The sequence below is a fragment of the Rana temporaria genome, chromosome 5 (genome assembly GCF_905171775.1).
Source record: "Rana temporaria chromosome 5, aRanTem1.1, whole genome shotgun sequence".
Taxonomy (NCBI): Eukaryota; Metazoa; Chordata; class Amphibia; order Anura; family Ranidae; genus Rana; species Rana temporaria.
Genome location: NC_053493.1, coordinates 34,280,525 through 34,301,777, shown reverse-complemented (window position 1 = coordinate 34,301,777; position 21,253 = coordinate 34,280,525). Strand labels below are relative to the sequence as shown.

Genomic DNA, 21,253 nt, shown 5'->3' with positions numbered 1-21,253 from the left:
TTCAAGACTGCAATATGTATATATACACACAATATTACCAAAAATATTGGGAAGCACATGAACTTTAAAGGGGTTGTAAAGGTAAAAAAAAAAAATTCTCTAAATGGCTTCCTTTACCTTAGTGCCGTCCTCCTTCACTTACCTCATCCTTCCATTTTGCTTTTAAATTTACTAATTTCTTCTGAGAAATCCTCACTTCCTGTTCTTCTGTCTGTAACTTCACACAGTAATGCAAGGCTTTCTCCCTGGTGTGGAGTGTCGTGCTCGCCCCCTCCCCTGGACTACAGGAGAGTCAGGGCGCCCACTAACACACAGCTCCTTTCTCTATCTGCAACGTAGAGAGCATCCTGACTCTCCAGTAGTCCAAGGGAGGGGGCGAGCACGACACTCCACACCAGGGAGAAAGCCTCGCATTACTGTGTGGAGTTACAGACAGAAGAACAGGAAGTGAGGATTTCTCAGAAGAAATAAGGACATTTAAAAGCAAAATGGAAGGATGAGGTAAGTGGAGGAGGACTGCACTAAGGTAAAGGAAGCTATTTAGGGAAACTTTTTTTTTTTTTTTTACCTTTACAACCCCTTTAATTGCATCTCAGTCTTGGTCCGTAGGGTTCAATATTAAGTTGGCCCACCCTTTGCTTTGGGATGGGCTACCTAGAACATGACAGAGATCACTGCTCCCGATGACATTGAATCCGCGGGCACGCGCATGGCGGCAAATTCAAACCAAGGTACAGGTATGTTGCTTTGTGCAGCCGTGCCATTCTGCCGGCGTATATCGGCGTTAGCCGGTCAAAGCATGTTGTACAGCACAGTACTCGTGCAGTGTAATTTGGCCACTTGTATCAGTTAAAAAAAAAAAAAAAAAAAAAAAAAAAAACTGGTTATACACCTCCCTGTAAACTGACCATGGTATATCATAGCTGCTAAGCCCTGATACCGTGGTCAGTTTATGTGCCTCCGTCATCTGCAGCCTCTCCCGCTGCTCAAATTACTTTTCTTGTCCTATATAATTTATAAAAAATGCCTCCTTTTACTATATTTCATAACCTCTCTCCCTCTATCCCCTACTTTAAGAGTTCCCTTCACTGGAACTAAGGGGCCAAGCCCAACCCCTGAAAAACAACAAAGCAAGGTCCATAAAGACATTGATGATCGAAACAAAAAAGCAACCTTTTGGATTTAGATACATTTTAGTCTGAATTTAGTCCGATTCTCATGTTGATTTTTTTGCTGGCGTTCAGTGCGATTTTTGAATTGTGATTTGTGCTAAAGGCGGTAATAGTGATGCATTTTCAAATGGCATTGGGCACAGCTGTAATTTCTGCGAGAGGGGAAATATGTAAAAATCGACACAGAAAAAGCAGTATACGCACACGTGAACACAAGATGCAATTTTCATGTTGGTTTCCATTGATGTCTCCGGAGAGGAAAATCGCAACACAGTAAACTCGCACAGGGCCCTTTTTTGTTGCCGCATAGATGTGAACGACCGTCGGTAAACACAATGACCCAGATTCTCAAAAGAGATACGACGGCGTATCTCCAGATACGCCGTCGTATCTCTGAGTTGCGCTGTCGTATCTATGCACCTGATTCTTAGAATCAGTTACGGATAGATTTCCCTTAGATCCGACAGGCGTAAGTCTCTTACGCCGTCGGATCGTAACTGCATATTTACGCTGGCCGCTAGGGGCGTGTACGCTGATTTACGCGTCGAAATATGTAAATCGGCTAGATACGCGAATTCACGAACGTACGCCCGGCCGACGCAGTACAGTTGCGCCGTTTACGTTAGGCTTTTCCCGGCGTAAAGTTACCCCTGCTATATGGTGGCGTAAGTGCGGCGTACCAATGTTAAGTATGGCCGTTGTTCCCGCGACAAAATTTAAAAATTTTACGTCGTTTGCGTAACTCGTCCGTGAATGGGGCTGGATGTAATTTACGTTCACGTCAAAACCAATACGTCCTTGCGGCGTATTAGGAGCAATGCACACTGGGAGATTTCCACGGACGGCGCATGCGCCATTCGTGAAAAACGTCAATCACGTCGGGTCACAGAACATTTAAATAAAACACGCCCCCCTGTTCCAAATTTGAATTAGGCGGGCTTACGCCGGCCTATTTACGATACGCCGCCGCAACTTACGGAGCAAGTGCTTTGAGAATACAGCACTTGCCCGTCTAAGTTGCGGAGGCGTAACGTAAATAGGTTACGTTACGCCCGCACAAAGTTACGCGAAACTACGAGAATCTGGCCCTATGTGTTTTTGGATGACATGCGAATCTAGGCTTTTTGTAACGCATCAGTGTGAACCGTCACTAGAAAAAGAGAACCAACTTTTGGTCAGGGAAAGAGCTAGTAAAGGATAATTGCACTAAAGCTTGCCATACAGCAGGCCAGAGGCTGAATAGGAGAAATCCAAAGATTCCCCTATTCTAAACCGTGTGGATGGATAAATCTCCCACTGCCGGCTATTGTACTCTGACAGCCAGCACCCATGATTGTCAGAAAAAAACAAGCCAAACAATGCCAGTATCTGGCTGCAGTCACTTCAGCAAACATCTTCTGTCCAGCTGCTTCAATTTCTCCATGAAAGTTTGTCAAGCCAGTGGTGTCAGCAGGGACAGGGGAACCCTGGCTTCCTGAAAATTGTCCAACGTTTGAATCCTGTATGGCCAGCTTTATAGGAGTTTTATCATCCGAAGGTAACATCGGGTTAATTCGGCTGAGTGCTGGTGTTGTCCCTTCTTTCCAGCAGATCCTTTACCCATGTGTTATGGCACTGCCCTCAGATTCAGCAATACTGGAAACATGTGGCCCAACTAATCACAAATGTCATGACTCTGCCAACACCGTTGACCATCTGTCTACCTGTTGTACTGAATAGAAGAGCTGGCGAATATGTTGGTCCACAGAACCATGCTGAGTATTTTACATTTCTAAGCTCATAAAGCAACAATTCTACATTGGAAGAAACCCCTGGCTCCGTCATTACAAGCCTGGAAGGGACTATTGAGATCTGCACTCCCATTCTATATGGCCACGTACCTGAACTGGGGTTGTCCCAATAAATTAGAGAAGGTATGGGGCTGCTGGACCTCCAGCCCCATACCTTCTCTAAATTTATTGGGACAGCCCCACATGGATCCTAGTTGGGCCGGATGGGGCATGGGTGGAGTTGGTGGTCTCTTTTGCAGGTAGTTGGTCTACAAGCTAACCTTGCGTCTGTCTGTTTTAGTGCATAGGCTCCTATATAGGCCTTCAATGATATGCTAGCAAAGACTATCCTGGTGGGGGAGCGAACCTATGTGTGGTCCCTATTGAGTTTTGTAAATATGACCTAAAGATCGCTGCACTGTATGTTCTACTAATATATCTATTTAGAATGTCGGGGGGAGGGGTGATGGTGTGGACTGCTTTCTCACAGAATGGGGGGTTCTATGGGAGGGGCTGGGTGGTCCTGCGTGATGAATGTTTCTGCTCCCCCCCCCCTTTTTTTTTTTTTTTTTTACTTTTTATTAGAAAAAGTACTTTCATATTCTAATCAGTTGTGTCAAGCACAATCCTTTTTAAGCAAACCCAACTAATGATCAAGTTCAATATGATGTCAAAATAGATAACTTTTGTATTGATCTCACCACCCCAATTGGGCACTTGTCTATCTGATAAATGATTATGACTATTTCTTCCCTCTGACCATTTGTTGGGAACATCACAGTGTGTGTAATAAAATTATATATATATATATATATATATATATATATATATATATATATATATATATATATATATATATATATATATATATATATATATATATATATATATATATAATATAATATAATATAATATAATATATATATATATATATATATATATATATATATAATATTATACCTATAAAAAAATATTTTGTTTTTTTTTAGAAACGCAAAAAGGAAAAGAAGAAATCCGGTGGGGTGAGAATAGTTTTCAGTTCTTTCATGTGTGAAGACAAAAGTTTCAGGTCTGCTGTTGAATACATTTAGACATCAGATGCAGACATACCTTTTAGCGAACCACTGATCCTAGCCAGGACTGTGACTCTGTTTACTTCCCTGCTGCCTTTCTGTCCCCTGCTGTCCCACATTGGGGACAAATCTGCGGGCACTCTGCAGGCTGACCATTACTGTCTGTGGCTGATGCATGCACAGGACAATGAGAGGGAGGAAAGTACAGCAAAGGGCATACACTTTTCTCGGTTGGCTAATAGCATTTTTCATCTGTTGCCTGTTATGTATGGCATATTTGCATTGCACAGGAGAGACAAGGGTTGGGCTATTGCAGGGTTTTGTAAAAAAATGTCATCTCTATCTCAGATTTATAAAAAATAGTCACATTTATAGGCCTAGAAAGAAAAAGTATGTAATAATTCAATACATTTATTAGGGAAATTTTTTGTTAATATATGAGGGTCGAATATTTTCTGTGTCCATGGCCTGTACAATTCTACTTTCTATTCACTCCCATTGTTGGACACATATGAAAGACTCTGTATACAGAAGGGCCTGTTCGCAGTAAACACGCACTAAATCAATCAGTTTAAGTGTGTGGGTTGGTTTTGGTGTCCATTTTGCTGGGTGATGAGGGGGTGCAATGCGCTGTTTCAGCAAATTTTCCGCAACAATTCTATTCCCTTTCTTCTATTCTTTGTAACCAGAATCTTGTTTTTTACATTGCATCAGTAATTTGCAGATTATCTCTATCCCAATGCTGCCAGTAGTACATAGGATGGAATCGCTTTCTGTTTTATAATTTTCATCTCACAAGTGTCACTCTTATTGTCTCTGGTCAAGTTATCTTCATTATCTTCTTCTGCATCATCGAGTTCTACTTCTTCCAGCAGTTCAGATGAATCCGACAATGAGGTAAGTCATTGTATCAGGTCTCTGTCATGTGTTCAAGTTATTTTTACTGCTGTCAGTTTGGTGGGGAGGGGTTCCGACATTGAGGTGTCTGTTTTTAAAGCAGTAGTAAACCCCTGACAAAAAAACAAATTGGCCCCGGGCAGTTTAAGGCATTGCAAACTACCACATACTGACAGACTTGCCTGAAAACAAAGCTTTCCAGCAGTGCGCTGTCATCGCTGTAGATGCTTCCATCTTCACTCGGTCTTCCTTCCAGGTTTGCAGGCTGTAGCCACTTCCAAATGAAAGTGTTACTAAACCCACAACAGTAAAATCTGTCTGTGCAGAAGAGCATTCTTGTTATACTCCTTGTGGAACTTAAGGGGTTAATTCCTTGCATTGCAGAAAAAGGCTGTTTTATACTGTATGGACAGATCTACCCCCCCCCCCCTGCAGGGTCACTCTGGGCAAGGCCAGATAATTTAGTACTGCTGCACATGCTCAGTTTGGTCTCTCTTGCTGGAGAGAACATTTCCTGTCTTGAGCTGAGCTGTTCAGGTCACTTGATATTGACATCACACATTTGGGCATGTATACATATCCTCAATGTACACTCACTAAGTATAATTTCTTCAGTGTTGTCACATGAAAAGATGGAGTCAAATATTTACAAAAATGTGAGGGGTGTACTTAATTTTGGGAGATACTGTAGGTAAGCCGCCTTTTTATAGGATTATTTATAGGTAAAAATCAACAAAGTGAGATTACTCCCACTTTAAAGTGTTTGTAAACCATTACATATACCCACTGCAGTGACTAGCTTCAGTTGATCTACAGAGCTGGAAAAATATCCTATGTAAATTGAACTGGTTTATCTGCAGCCCTCTCTCCTCTACTGCCTCCTGCAGTACACATTTGCACCACATTTCTGATCTCCAGCAGGCAGGGATCTTAGGTGTTGCACTGCACTGCAGAGCTGAGTGTAATCTGAAACCTGGGTGGAGGGAAAGGACACACACCCTCCAAAAAAACTCATAGGGAAACCTTCACAGCCTTTGTGACCTGTGGTGGGGGTCAGGGAACTTCTCCTGGGACTGTCTGGTGTCCATATAGACCTGGGGTAGGCAACCTCGGCCCTCCAGCTGTTTTGAAACTACAAGTCCCATGAGACATTGCAAGATGCTGACTATCACAGGCATGACTCCTAGAGAAAGAGGCATGATGGGATTTGTAGTTTCACCACAGCTGGATGGCCAAGGTTGCCAACCCCTGGTATAGACTGTCACAAGTGACTCAGGGAGAGGAAGCAGGTAGGAACCACACATGCTTTGAATTGAGGCTAGTACACACTATAGAAGACTTTTTTTTTTTTTTTCATTTTAGTGGGTTACAATCGCTTTAATGTGTTTTTAAAGTGTATGTATGCCTTAACAATGACTTGTTTACTCGCTTTTGGTGAACATACCAATAAAGTTATGCATCTGTTTTGAATAGTGCAAAAAAAAAACGTACCGTTAATCCTTCCAGAAGCCTATTGAGCTCACAAGTTTTCTGTTGTGAGCTGGCAATGCTGCACTGGAATCTCAAAATAATTTATCAGCCTTGCCTGAATTCCCCTTGGACTACAAACCCCCCCCCCCCCCCCCCCCAATGTCACAACTTTTCCTGTCCTAAGGTGACAGTGCTGCTTTTCCATAGATGTAGTACAGAGAGTGAGTGTTGTCACCCTAGGAAAGGAAGTGTTACTGGCAGGTTCACTAGGTAAAAAAAGTGAAAAGCCTCAAGAAATAGATTAGTCACCAACACTAGGTGTATCTTTTTTTAATCCCCCAACTTGTTTGTGGGATTGCACAACTCTGGGGTAAAAGGTAGCTTGAGTTTGGTAATTTTATGTGATCTTCTCTTGGTCGGTTGTATTTATTTAAAAAAATTCAGAAACTAAAACTAGAAATGTTTTATGAATGAAGTAATATATGAATGTTTGTTCCACACTAAACTTTTTCTTCTTCTATTGGATCAAGAAAAAACGCTCAAGAAAGAAAAAGAAGAAAAAACATTATCGCAGGTCATCAGACGATGGCGCGGATTCTGAGAGCAAGGTGTGGTTTGTGGAGGTGTCATGACTTTTCTGCTGGGCTACTTATCTGCTGATAGGGCATATAAAGTACATAATTAAAGCTTAGAAACCATCTACCCGCAAAGCACATATATAGTCCTCATTCAGTTACCCATTAGGGTCAGATCAGAGGTTATCATCCGAGGTCTGTCTTTGGGCCTAGATCGGGGCACATGCAGCGGAGGAGTATAATGCTCTTAAGACAACGTACTAGTTGTCATGAGTTTACAAACCCACTATGTGTTAGCAATGTGCAGGTAACGGGTCCTCATTGTGGAGACATCAGGGGGCTATTAGACCCCTATTGTCTCCCCTGCACTTTACCATGACAAATTAAAAAAAAAAGTACATGAACTGTGGTTTGCCAGCTGTTATTTGACAGCTATTAACTAGGGCCGAAACAACTAATTGATTATGAAATTAATCGATTACAATTTTCATAATCGATTAATCGACCAGTAACATAATTGGGTTAAAAAAAACTAAAATTGGCCTTTTATAGTACAAAAAAGCAAATCACTACTGTAAATATTACTTTCACTGTCCCACAGTAAAAAAATGAACCCCTTACAGTAGCGATAATTTGCTCTTTTTGTACTTATTTTTGTTTTTTTAACCCCATTATGTTTCTAAACATCTCAGGCCTGGGTTCACACCTCTGTTTTTTTTGCAGAAACACACTACAGTTCATTTACATGTTTTCCTATGGGACACGTTCACATCCATGATTTTTTTTTCAGCGTATTTGGAAAGGGCAAGGACCTTTTAACGCAAAACGGTGCTATTTTGTTTTTTTTGGGTTCAATATACTTCAATTGAGAAGCTGCAGAAAAGCATGTAATGTGTTTTGTGCGGCAATTTGTGTCTTGTAATCTGCCCAACAACAAATTGGCCCAAAAAAAAAAAATAAAAAAAATGCAATTTTTTTTTTTTAAAGGCTATTATCCAATTAATCGATTTATAAAAATAATCGTTAGTTGCAGCCCTACTTTCTTTATCGTTACATCACGGGACACAGAGCGGCATTCATTACTATATGGGTTATATGGAGTACCTTCAGGTGATGGACACTGGCAATCTCAAACAGGAAATGCCCCTCCCTATATAACCCCCTCCCATAGGAGGAGTACCTCAGTTTTCCCGAGGCGTCTTTCAGGACAGCACCTTGAGAGATATCATGATCCTCCCACTCCATCAGGAAACACCTTCTTTCATCCTTTTAAAAAGGAGGCCCCTCCTTGCACTCCTCAGTTTTTGTGTTTCCTCCTCCGGAGGGAGCATCTTCTTGGGAAAGGTCTGATGTCTCAGGTGCTGCCTGAAAAAAAACGGACCTTTTTCCCTTACCTTTTTTTCAGGGACTGTCCGCTCTCCCGTGCCACCCGCGTGGCGGTGATGGTAGTCGGGCTCCTCTCTCTCCCGGTGCTCAGTGGAGCCAACCTTCGGCGATCGTGAGGTGCCTCGTTCTTGCGGGGCGTCGCCATTTTGGCGTAGCCTGGTCGCCGGAGAGGCGCGTCATTTCCGGCGCGCCAGGAGGAGGGGTAGGGCGGACGCTGGAGCCTACTTCCGCTTCCTGGTCCGGCGCAGCGGCGCTATTGGAGTCCGGGAAGCGCCGTGGATGCCACAGAGAACGCTGATTCCTGCGATGGAGACTGCAGATGCATCAGCGGTGGAGACAGGCACGGGCACCAGCAGGACCTCGGCGGGAAGCAGCAACGTAAGTCTGTTTTTCCCCAGGGGTGAGGGTTCTCTCCTTTTTTTTTTGGGATTTCTCTCTCGGTCTCTTCACTTTTTTCCCTCCAGTGGCATGGGGGCCTGTCAGGGCACGGGTGGACACCTTTTGTTCCTAAGTGCACCTAGGTGAGGGGGGGGGTCATGTTTGTTTATTGAGACCGGGTCTCATGCTGGATCCCCCTATATTTTTTCTTCTCTCCCTGTTCCTTTTTTTAGGTCAAGCCTGAAAAAAAGAGATGTCCTTCTTGTAAGGAGAAAATGGGGGAAAGTTGGAAGAAGCCATGGTGTAAGGCATGTATAGCAGCCTTAGTACAGAAGGAGTCAGCCTCAGTCAGAGAGGAATTGATGGCTTCTGTCAAAGATGAGCTTTTGGCCACCTTTCAGACTATGAGAGAGTCATTAGCTCCTGTCACCATTTCTCAGCCCTCCACATCACAGTCTTCGCAGGAGACAGGGTGGGTTCCTAGGCCCTCTGATAACGAGGGGTCCAGGGATAGTCAGCCTCAGGCCCCCTCTAGTGAGGACTCAGAAAATGAGGAAGAAATAGAGCCTCCCTCAAAATTTAAGCTGTCCCTGGAGGATGTGGATGGCCTCCTCAGGGCTATTTATGCCACTTTAGGTCTCAGTGAGGAAAAGAGGGACTTAAGCCTGCACGATCGCATGTATGCTGGTCTCTGCGAGCCCAAGGGGCGTACATTTCCAGTTCACCCGGTCATCTCCGAAACAATCTTGCGGGAATGGCAGGACCCAGAAAAGAAACCATTTTTTTCAAAATCCCACAAAAGGAGGTTTCCCTTTGGAGAGGATCCATCAGTCGTGTGGAACAAAACTCCTAAACTCGACGCAGCTTTTTCCCAGGTGTCTAGGTCCACAGATTTATCCTTTGAGGATATGGGGATCCTGAAGGACCCGATGGATAAGCGAATGGATCTTCTCCTTAAAAAAGCCTGGCAGTCTATTATGGTTAACCTCAAGCCTGCCATGGCTACCACCTGTGTGGCACGCAACTTAGAGTTCTGGTTAGACAAACTCAAAGCTCATATTGAGGCAGACTCCCCGAAACAGGACATTTTGGACTCTTTTTCTACCATTTCTGCAGCCGTAGCCTATATGGCAGATGCCTCGGCCGAGGCGATCAAAATGTCCGCTAGATCCGCTGCTTTAGCCAACTCAGCCAGAAGGGCTTTATGGCTCAAGACTTGGCCTGGTGACACAGCCTCCAAAAGCAAGCTGTGTGGAATCCCGTTTTCTGGGGATCTTCTCTTCGGCCCTGAACTGGATAGTATCCTGGACAGGACGGCCGACAAGAAGAAGGCCTTCCCGGTCAAAAATAAGAACCCCCCCTCCCAAGCGTTTTTTTCGGGCCTTTAAGCAGCAGGATAAGGGAAAAAGACCGCAAGGAAAAAGGAACTGGGCAGCGCAGAAGGGCAAAGGAAAGGGAGTCCTTTTCCATCCTCCTGCGCCTGCCAATAAGCCGCAATGACTCGACCCTGAGGGTAGGCGGGAGGTTACAGGGGTTCCTTCCGCAGTGGTCAGCTGTATCAAACAACCAGTACATACTGACCACTCTAGCTCAGGGATACGCTATAGAATTCTCAGAAACCCCGCCAAAGAGATTCCTGGTCACCCAGGCCCCAAGGGATCCAGTGAAGTACGTAGCGCTAAAGTCCTCGTTGTTGGAACTTCAACAGCAGGGGGTGTTGGTCAGGGTTCCCCTAGTAGAACAGGGCAGAGGGTTCTATTCCCATGTATTCCTAGTAAGGAAACCTACGGGGAAGTTCAGGCTGATATTAAACTTAAAGCCCTTAAACAGATGTGTCTTGTACAGGAGATTCAAAATGGATTCGATATTCTCAATCCGGAATCTACTGACGCCAGATTGCTACATGGCGTCGATAGACCTGAGGGATGCGTATCTTCACGTACCTATCTCCCCTCAGTCCCAGACGTTTCTCAGACTGGCGGTAGAGATGGGGGGTCAAGTCCAGCACTTCCAGTACAGGGCCCTCCCCTTCGGGCTGTCATCATCACCTCGGATCTTTACGAAGGTGCTGGCGGAAGCCTTAGCCCCGCTGCGGCTACAAGGAATAGCAGTCATCCCTTACTTGGACGACCTCCTCTTCTTTGCTCCCTCAGAGGAAAAATTGTTGAAGGATCTTTCTCTGGCGCGAACCCATTTGGAATCCCTAGGATGGATTTTAAACCTTCAAAAATCCGCCCTGGTTCCTTCTCGGAAGATTCGTTTTCTGGGATACCAGGTGGATTCGCGGAACCAGAGAATTTTTCTCCCCCCAGAAAAAGCATCCAAGGTCTTGGACACTGTTCGGTTGCTTCAGTCCCATCAGTCTTTGACGGTCAGACAGGTAATGGCATCCCTAGGAATTTTGACCTCCACCATGCCGGCGGTCCAATGGGCGAGGTTACATTTCAGGCCCCTGCAGGCTTTTCTTTTAAAGACATGGGATCGGAAAACCAGTTCTCTGGACACCCGGGTAAAAATTCCGGCCCGGGTAGTAAGATCCCTTTACTGGTGGAAAAACCAGCGGGTGCTTGCAGAGGGTCTGGAGTGGTCCTTCCCCGTGGGACTGAGGCTCACCACGGATGCCAGCGCCTGGGGATGGGGAGCGCATCTAGAAGAGAAATTTTCACAGGGGAGGTGGTCAAGGGAGGAAGCCCTGCATTCCTCAAATTGGAGGGAACTAAAAACGGTGGCCCTGGCTCTAGTGGAGTTTGCTCCATTTCTCAGAGGCCATCATGTTCAGGTCCTATCGGACAACGCTACAACAGTAGCATACTTGAACAGGCAGGGGGGTACAAGAAGCCCTTCGCTTCTGTCCCTGACCACAGAGATTCTCTCCTGGGTAGAGAGCAATTTGCTCTCCTTGACAGCCCTACACCTAAAGGGGTCCCTCAATACGGTGGCGGATTTCTTAAGCAGACACCAGATTCGGGAGTCAGAGTGGTCCCTGAATGCGGAGGTCTTCTCAGAGATCACCAGCAGGTGGGGTCTCCCAGAGGTAGACTTATTTGCCTCGAGGGAGAACTCCCAGGTAGGAAAATACTTTTCGCTGAGTCGGGGGGATGGGTCCCTAGGGGTAGACGCCCTGTCACATCCCTGGGATTTCCGCCTCTGCTTTGCCTTTCCCCCGTTTCAGCTAATTCCCCTAGTTCTGAGGAAAGTTCAGAGAGAAAGTGTACCGGTCATTCTCATCGCCCCATTCTGGCCCAAGAGGGCATGGTTTGCAACGCTTCTAGCCTTGTCAACCAGGCCTTACTGGCACCTGCCCCTCAGGCAGGACCTCCTAGTTCAGGGTCCAATTTCTCACCCAGATGTGGCACGGCTGTCCTTGACCGCGTGGCTTCTGAAAGGGAAATCCTGAGTGGAAAGGGGTTCTCCGACCGCTTGGTTTCCACCTTACTCAACAGCAGGAAGAAAGTAACCCGAGCCATTTACACCAAGGTTTGGAAAGTTTTTTCCTCTTGGTGTAGCTCTTCGAGTCAGGACCCTAGGGAACTAAAATCTATCCTGGAATTTTTACAGGAGGGGGCTGATAAGGGCTTGGCTGTTAGCACCCTTAAGGTACAGGTATCCGCACTTTCAGTTTTTTTGGAAAGATCTGTAGCCATAGAACCATTGGTGGTGAGATTTTTTAGATCTCTTTTGAGGTCTAGACCACCAAGGTTAAAGGGTTTCCCGAAGTGGGAACTCTCAGTGGTCTTGAGATCTTTGGCAAGCAAGCCTTTTGAACCCTTAGGGGAAGCTTCAGTTAGGAACCTTACCTTTAAAACTTTATTTTTAATCGCTATTACCTCAGCACGCAGGATCAGCGAGTTGCAGGCCCTGTCAGTGAAGGAGCCTTATTTATGTATATTTTCAGATAGGGTAGTGCTTAAAACTGACCCTAAGTTTTTGCCCAAAGTGGCTTCTAACAGGAATCGTGTACAGGACATTGTACTTCCCACTTTTTGTTCTAACCCTTCGGGTGAAAAAGAATTATTTTTTCATATGTTGGATGTCAAACGGGTCTTGTTGTATTACTTAGAAATAACAGACCCGTTTAGACACTCGGATTCTTTATTTGTCCTTTTTGGGGGTAACAAAAGGGGTCAGCAGGCATCTAGGGGAACACTAGCTAGATGGCTGAAGCTGGCTATCAGGGAGGCTTATTTACAGTCAGGCCTGACTCCGCCAGAAGGTATCCGTGCCCATTCGACCAGAGCTCTCGCAACTTCCTGGGCAGAAAGAGCTGGTGCCACGCCGGAGCAAATCTGCAGGGCAGCGACGTGGTCAAGTTTCCACACGTTCGTGCGACACTATAGGTTGGACCTCGCCTCAGCTAGTGATCAGGCTTTTGGCAGGAAGGTCCTACAAGCTGTCGTCCCGCCCTAAGGTAGTAAGTCTCTGTGGTCCTCTCAAGGTGCTGTCCTGAAAGACGCCTCGTGAAAATTCAAGTTAGGCTTACCGGTAACTTGTTTTCCAGAAGTCTTTCAGGACAGCAACGACCCGCCCTATTGTTTGTGATGTACTATGCTGTGACTAACATATATGCTTGTGTGTTCCAGCCGGGGCCGGAGGTTTTCTCTATAACAACTGAGGAGTGCAAGGAGGGGCCTCCTTTTTAAAAGGATGAAAGAAGGTGTTTCCTGATGGAGTGGGAGGATCATGATATCTCTCAAGGTGCTGTCCTGAAAGACTTCTGGAAAACAAGTTACCGGTAAGCCTAACTTGAATTTTTACGCCAGTGTCTTAGGTGTTGGTCATGGTTTAGCTTGCCTCCGCATCCTTGGGATTAGGTGAGCTACCGGTTCTGTCCAAAGGCCTCAGCGCTAAAGTGGTCAGTAACCGGACCCCAAACCCTTGGGGTATAGCCCATAATGCTTTTCTTTTTAGAGAGCTGGACCCTGGGCCCAGAACTTAGAAACCTTTGGGTGCCTAATGTTTCTGTTGCCAGAGTGCTATATGGGCCCAGGACAGTGGATCCTTCATAGGAACCCAGGGCCTGAAGGTCTAGACATCCCCACGGAGATGGGGGAAGATTGGGCCTCTTGCTTGCAAAGTCCTGCGGCATGGAGCAGGTAAGTGAGGGGAAAACTTGCGGAACTTGGTTCTTAGCAGGTTTTTTCTGGGGGGTCACAGGGGACATGCCTAAAGTTATGCGCTGCATCTGGCAAACTAGTCACATATCTTAATGATAGGATGGCTCTATGTGTATTTTTTCCCCATGAGAAGTGACCTCCCTTGTAGTGTTGGAAAAGCATTTGAGTAGGGCCTGTGTAATATAAAGTGTATGTGTGTGTCAGAGAGCTATGCTTACCTGCAAACCTCTAGGCGATGCTCCATCAGTCTTCCTCCTCAGAGCCTGCAAAGCAGGCAGAACGCTGACCTCCTCGTGGTTCCAGCTGGAGCAGAGAGGCTCCCTTCCCCCCAACCCCCCCCCCTATCGGCGGACGCGCGCGCGCGTTCACGTGTTATAGGCGCAATTCGCGCCGTTTAGCTGAGGGGGGAAGGGCGGGTCAGTGGTTTAAGGAAGGGGCGGCCCTTCCTTTTCGTTCCAAACAGCATTCGATACATTGGAACTGGGGAGGAAAGACCAGAGCGGCAGCACGGGGCGCCGAGGACACACAGTGGCCAAAAAAGAATATTGCAGTCTTCAGAAGACTGTTTTCAAGCCTAGAAATAGGCTGTTTCTTTCCATCTCATAGTTTTTCTGGCAATACTACTCAGGGGGACAGAATGATTTTTCTTTCCTGGATTTGAAAAAAAAAAAAAAGAAAAGTCATCTAGGGGAGAGGAAGCATTTTTTATCCCCCAAACAGGTGTTTGGGCAATTAACTTTTATAGTTCCAAGTACCAATAGGTAGCAGGTGTACCTCGGTATTGTACCATGGCATCCGGGTCAGAGGGTACAAGAGGTGGGGATTCCCCCAGAGAGTCTGAGGTCTCGGACAAAGCTATGCCGCTGCTTTCCCCACAGGGAGCCTTGGGGCCATCGGGATCTGGGGCTGGAGCTGGCGCAGGTCAGTCCAGCCCTAAGATGGTCACGGACGAGGTATTACTCACCTCTTTAAGAGAGATGGAGAAAAGAATGGGAAAAATGATAGCCACAGCTATGCGGGGCAGTAAACGGATTAGATCTCCGTCGCCCGAGCGTGGACCCTCAGAAGAGGAGGTCCTTTCCTCAGGGGAATTGGACAATCTCTTGGACGAGGACCAAGTAGGTTCAGGGATCGAAGATCCGGATACAGAGGAGTCTGGAGCAGTCTCCCAAGGGGAGGGCTGGTGGATTCAAGCCTTAACGGACTTGGTCCATAATGCATTCAACTTGCCAGTACCAGATCTCCAGGTATCGACGGTTTCAGCTTTGGGCTCACTGAGGGCGCCTCAAAGCAATGCAGTGTTTCCGATCCACCCTCTATTAGAGGGAGTTTTGTTCCAAGATTGGAACAAGCCAGATAAAATCTTCTTACCACCTAAAAGATTCTCTGCCCTATATCCTATGGAAGATAAATTTTCCAAGAAATGGGCTACTCCTGCAGTGGACGCAGCCATCTCATGTGTTAACAAGTCGTTAACATGCCCTGTAGAAAACATACAGGTATTCAAGGATCCAGTTGATAAACGCTTGGAAGCACTACTTAAGAACTCCTTCACTACTGCAGGGGCAGTAGTACAGCCAGCTGTGGCTGCGATTGGGGTTGCTCAAGCATTATCGGATCAAATTAAGCAGATGCTTAAACTTATTCCTGCCCAGCAGGCAGAAGAATTTTCGGATGTCCCTAGGGCCATATGTTTTACAGTAGACGCAATTAAGGATTCTATCCAGCAAGCGTCACGTTTATCGTTATCCCTTATCCATATGAGAAGACTCTTATGGTTAAAGAGCTGGGAGGCCGAGCCCCCATGCAAGAAGCTCCTGGTAGGGTTCCCCTTCCATGGAGGACGACTCTTCGGAGAAGACCTAGATAAATACATTCAGACCATTTCAAACGGCAAAAGTACTCTCTTGCCAACTAAGAAGAAGTTTCAGGGGCCTGCGTTTAAACGACAGTACTCCCCTGGGCAGGGGCCCTCTAATGCCAAACAGTATCGACGGCCTCCTGCGAAAGCAAACTTCGGCATCAACAGCAAGTCTCAAGGACAGGCTGCTAGAGGCAGAAAGCAGTGGTTTCGCAAACCAGCAAAGCCAGCCCCCAAGCCCTTATGAAGGGGCGCCCCCACCCACGAAGGTGGGGGGGAAGGCTGCGACTCTTTTCAGAGGTTTGGGAAGCCAGCATTCCCGACGAGTGGGTACGGTCTTCCGTGGCCACGGGCTACAAATTAGATTTCCTAAAGTTTCCTCCTCCTCATTTCCAGGAGTCGAGGATTCCAAACGATCCGGAGAAAGGAGCCGCATTAATGTCGGCATTAAATCATCTACTTTCCCAGGAAGTAATAGTAGAGGTACCAGTCCTGGAACAGGGACTAGGTTTCTACTCCAACCTATTCATCATCCCGAAGTCCAATGGAGATGTCAGGCCAATTTTGGACCTAAAGATGGTAAATGCATACCTAAAGATCCGCTCATTTCGGATGGAATCCGTGCGATCAGCAGCTGCCACACTCCAAAAGGACGACTTCATGGCGTCCATAGACATAAAGGATGCCTACCTTCATGTTCCAATTTATCAGCCACATCAAAAATACCTACGCTTCATGGTGGCTTCGCGTCACTTCCAATTCGTGGCGCTTCCCTTCGGGTTGGCTACGGCCCCCCGGGTGTTCACGAAGGTCCTAGCTCCAATCCTAGCCAAACTAAGGATCCAAGGGGTCACGATCCTAGCATACCTGGACGACCTCCTAGTCATAGATCACTCGTCTCCCGGCTTGGAGCGAGCAGTGGCCCTCACGGTCCAATACCTCGAGAAGTTCGGCTGGGTCCTAAATCGAGAAAAGTCAGCTTTCCTGCCCACAAGGCAGTTGGAATATCTCGGCATGAGATTAGACACAGAACAGTTCGACAAAGTCTGTGTTGGTGGTTAGACCCTCAGAACCTACTGAAGGGGAGATCTTTCAGCCCAGTGGCTTGGAAGATAGTGACCACAGACGCCAGCCTGACAGGCTGGGGAGCAATTTTGGATGGTTGCACTCGCCAGGGTACTTGGGCAAAGCTAGAGGAGCAGTTGCCCATCAACATCTTGGAGCTCAGAGCTGCGCGACTAGCCCTCAGGGCTTGGACGTCAAAATTGCAGGGGTTCCCGGTGAGAATTCAATCAGACAATGCCACGGCCGTGGCATACATAAATCACCAAGGGGGAACCAGGAGTCAAGCCGCTCAGAGAGAGGTGAGCTTGATTCTCCTATGGGCAGAGGCTCATGTGCCCTGCATATCGGCAATATTCATTCCCGGAGTGGACAACTTTCAGGCGGACTTCTTAAGCCGCCAGACTCTATGGCCGGGGGAATGGTCTCTGCATCCACAAATCTTTCAAGCACTCTGCCAAAGATGGGGAGTGCCGGACGTGGATGTCATGGCATCGAGACTCAACAAAAAACTAGACAGGTTCATGTCCCGCTCAAGGGATCCGATGGCCTGCGGAACCGATGCGCTGGTTTGCCCTTGGCATCAGTTCAAACTTCTTTATGCGTTTCCCCCGCTTCAGTTACTACCCCGCCTGCTGCGCAGGATCAGGGTGGAGCACATACCAGTCATCCTGGTAGCTCCAGCATGGCCCAGAAGGGCATGGTACTCACTAATCTTAAGGATGGTAGTGGGAGACCCTTGGACTCTTCCTCTACGGCCAGACCTGCTATCGCAAGGTCCGATCCTCCACCCTGCCTTACGGCATCTAAATTTGACGGCCTGAAAGCTGAATCCCTGATTCTCAGGGGTAGAGGTCTGTCTCAGAAAGTAATCTCTACCCTAATCAGAGCCAGGAAACCGGTCTCTAGGGTAATTTATTACAGGGTCTGGAAGGCCTATGTAGGCTGGTGTGAGTCCAAGCGATGGCTTTCTCGCAAATTTACCATCGATGGAGTATTAAGTTTTCTCCAGCTAGGAGTGGATAAAGGATTGGCATTAAGCACAATCAAAGGACAGATTTCGGCTCTGTCAGTGTGGTTTCAGCGGCCGCTGGCCACCCACTCGCTGGTTAAGACCTTCCTTCAAGGGGTCTTACGTATTAAACCTCCAATTAAATCCCCGCTTTGCCCGTGGGATTTAAACCTTGTTCTGTCAAGTTTACAGAAACAACCGTTTGAGCCGTTGGCTGAAATTCCTTTGGTTTTACTGACAAGGAAGTTAGTATTTTTGGTCGCCATAGTTTCTGCAAGAAGAGTATCGGAACTGGCGGCCTTATCCTGTAAGGAACCATATCTTATTTTTCATAAGGACAAGGTCGTTCTCCGCCCTCATCCTTCCTTCCTACCAAAGGTTATATCCAGTTTTCATTTGAACCAGGATTTGGTATTACCATCCTTCTTCCCTAAACCTACTTCCAGAAAGGAAGGGTTGCTGCATACCTTGGATATCGTCAGGGCCATGAAGGCCTATCTTAAAGCTACAAAGAAGATCCGGAAAACAGATGTGCTGTTCATATTACCGGATGGGCCCAAGAAGGGGCAGGCAGCTGCAAAGTCCACCATTTCTAGGTGGATTAAGCAATTAATCACTCAGGCCTACGGCTTGAAAGGGTTGCCTCCTCCAGTATCATTAAAGGCTCATTCTACTAGGGCCATGGGCGCCTCCTGGGCAGCACACCACCAGATCTCTATGGCTCAAGTTTGCAAGGCGGCAACCTGGTCTTCTGTCCACACGTTTACAAAATTCTACCAGTTGGACGTAAGAAGGAATTCTGATACAGCCTTTGGGCAGGCAGTGCTGCAGGCTGCAGTTTGAGACCCTCGGATTCCGGGGGCTCCTCTTTTTTTAGTTAAATTTAAAATTTAAGATTATTTTTCTCAACTAAGTTGGATTTATTATGATTTGAGTATTCTCTAAATTAAATCCTTTTGTCTTGGAGATGTTCTCCCTCCCCTCATTGTAAGCATTGCTTTGGGACATCCCATATAGTAATGAATGCCGCTCTGTGTCCCGTGATGTAACGATAAAGAAAAAGAGATTTTTAATACAGCTTACCTGTAAAATCTTTTTCTTGGAGTACATCACGGGACACAGAGCTCCCACCCCTCTTTTGAGGACCATTTTGGGAGGCATACTGCTTGCTACAAAACTGAGGTACTCCTCCTATGGGAGGGGGTTATATAGGGAGGGGCATTTCCTGTTTGAGATTGCCAGTGTCCATCACCTGAAGGTACTCCATATAACCCATATAGTAATGAATGCCGCTCTGTGTCCCGTGATGTACTCCAAGAAAAAGATTTTACAGGTAAGCTGTATTAAAAATCTCTTTATTAACCCGGAAATAAGCTCAGAGCAAGCCGTTTCCAGGTTAAAGCGGAACTGAGTGGATGCCGTTGTTCAGACAAATCCATCCATCAGTGGTTACATTATTTTCATGTTCAGTTTGGGTTCAGGTAATTTTATTTTTGGCTAAAGCGGAACTAAACTCCGGAATATGCTCACCTCAACCTTCCGCAATGTTGCGGCTACATCCTTCACTGGCCGCTGTAGTCACCTCTGCCAGTTTTCGGCCTCTTGATTGGTCGGAGGATGATGGCACCCTGTGCAATCGGTGATTCTGGCACAGTCAGAGCATGTCAGGAATGCATGTTTAGCTGTACATGTACATTCATTAGAAAACTGCAAGTAGGCAGGTAACTGTGTATTGTTGCAGAACACACATGGCATGTCTTATCTGCAATAAAGAGCAGCATGCTCACCATTTTTTAAAAGTTAGGTTTAGTTGCACTTTGCCTGCACAGAAGAGAGGTTGGGCATCAGATCGATCTTCCAAGCTCCCCTACAACAACCTTGATAATGGTTGCTGTAGTCCTGGGCTCCCAGTTAGAGCAGGAGTTCTTAGGGGCCACTGAAGTGTCTGAGTGGACGCCAATTCTGCTGCATGTAGAATTGATCAGATGAGTTCTCTGCCAACATGTTCATTTCTACAAAAAAAAAAAAGCGATAAATAATAAAGCAGAAAGGGAAAGCGCTTGTTTTAACACTTTCACTGATTTGACATGTGGTATGCATTAATGACAACAGAAGGGCTAAAACCCAGCTTAGATTAAAACAGATCTTCACTTGTTTGTGTGACTTGGCTCCTCTGCAACCCACTCACCCTCTGCTGCACCTACATCTAGTTTTTTTTTTTTTTTTTCAGCCCCTGCCCTATTCTTTTGTCATTCGCCTAGGTGAATGACATTGCTGCCCCTGGCGCCTCCTGGGATATGTGACATTTATATCCCAGGAGTCATCGGTAGCCCAGAGCGTCGCACCATTCACTAATGGAGGAGGCCTAACAGCATGTCATTGGTATGCTGCACCAGAACCCAGAATATGGTGGTGCAGGACCTAGCATGGCCGCAAAGGAGAGGATCCCAGCAGGACAAAGATGGATCCTTGTGTGGATGAGTATCTCGGCTGCGACCAACTTCACATCAGATAAGTGGAGAAAAATAATGGGGAGGGGGACAGTGAAACTTCTCTTTTAAGTTCTCCATACATGGGTCAGCTTTTTTTGTTCAGCCTCGCGACTGAACAAAAGAAAACTGACCCGGTTGCCCCATCCAGGAATTTGTTGTGGATATGGGAATCCTTCCCACTGTGTCTTTGTATTTAAACAGGGGGAGACCTCCCTGCTGTCAGAATGCATTGATCGGTGTTGCCTGCAGCACAGATCGAACTGGAATTTTCCAGCAGTCCTGTTTTTGAGAAGTCAATCAATAGATTGTCTTCTTATGACTGGGAACGGCCATTCATGGATCCTGCTGAACTGTTTGAATTTCGATCCAGTAATGGTCAGCTTTAAGAAGTCTTTAAAAAAGAAAAAGCAAGCCCTGAAAAACTTTTACTGCCCTTTTCCCTATGGCTGTACCCCCATAGACTTACTGCTCTGCATTTAGTGCTGATCTTTTAAGGTTAAAGGATAAGTTCTGGACTTTGTAGTTTTCCATTCACAGGACACAGTGAATGAGTGACGCGGGCGAAGCCCCACATGGCCATAATATGTTAACATTTGTGACTGCTAGCAGGGAGGGAGACGGTCCTTTAAAACGTATTTCGCCATCATTCAGGGCACTTTTTTGTGAGCCCAGAGTTTCAAGGACCCATGACACCACTCTGTTATCACAAGAGCATGCTGTAAGGAATGATGGATCATAGAGGAGAGAAAAAAATGACAGGTTCAAATTGCATGAAGTGATTTTGCTTTAGAATCTTCCGAAGTCAGTATTTTAGTACTCTCACTTTTGCTTTATTCTACCTGTCATGAAGAAGTTTATATTTTATTATGCAGATTGTTTGTATACTATGCATTCCTTTACTTGTAATGTACTGCCTAAAGCCAAGTTCTAAATTGCGGTTTAGTTGACTGCTTCTAATATTCCCTGTCAGAATGCCCACAGCTTTGTAAACC

General features: G+C 46.2%; 1 protein-coding gene across 2 annotated transcripts in view; it reads left to right on the top strand.

The window, feature by feature from the left end:
• The window catches only part of FAM133B (family with sequence similarity 133 member B), a 43,527-nt gene that overhangs the window by 14,244 nt on the left and 8,030 nt on the right, over positions 1 to 21,253 (top strand). For both annotated transcript variants that reach the window (XM_040352364.1, XM_040352363.1), the window contains exons 5-7: positions 3,931 to 3,963; positions 4,840 to 4,911; positions 6,912 to 6,989. In XM_040352364.1, coding sequence (XP_040208298.1) covers positions 3,931 to 3,963; positions 4,840 to 4,911; positions 6,912 to 6,989 — 183 coding nt within the window. The remainder of the gene's footprint in view (positions 1 to 3,930; positions 3,964 to 4,839; positions 4,912 to 6,911; positions 6,990 to 21,253) is intronic.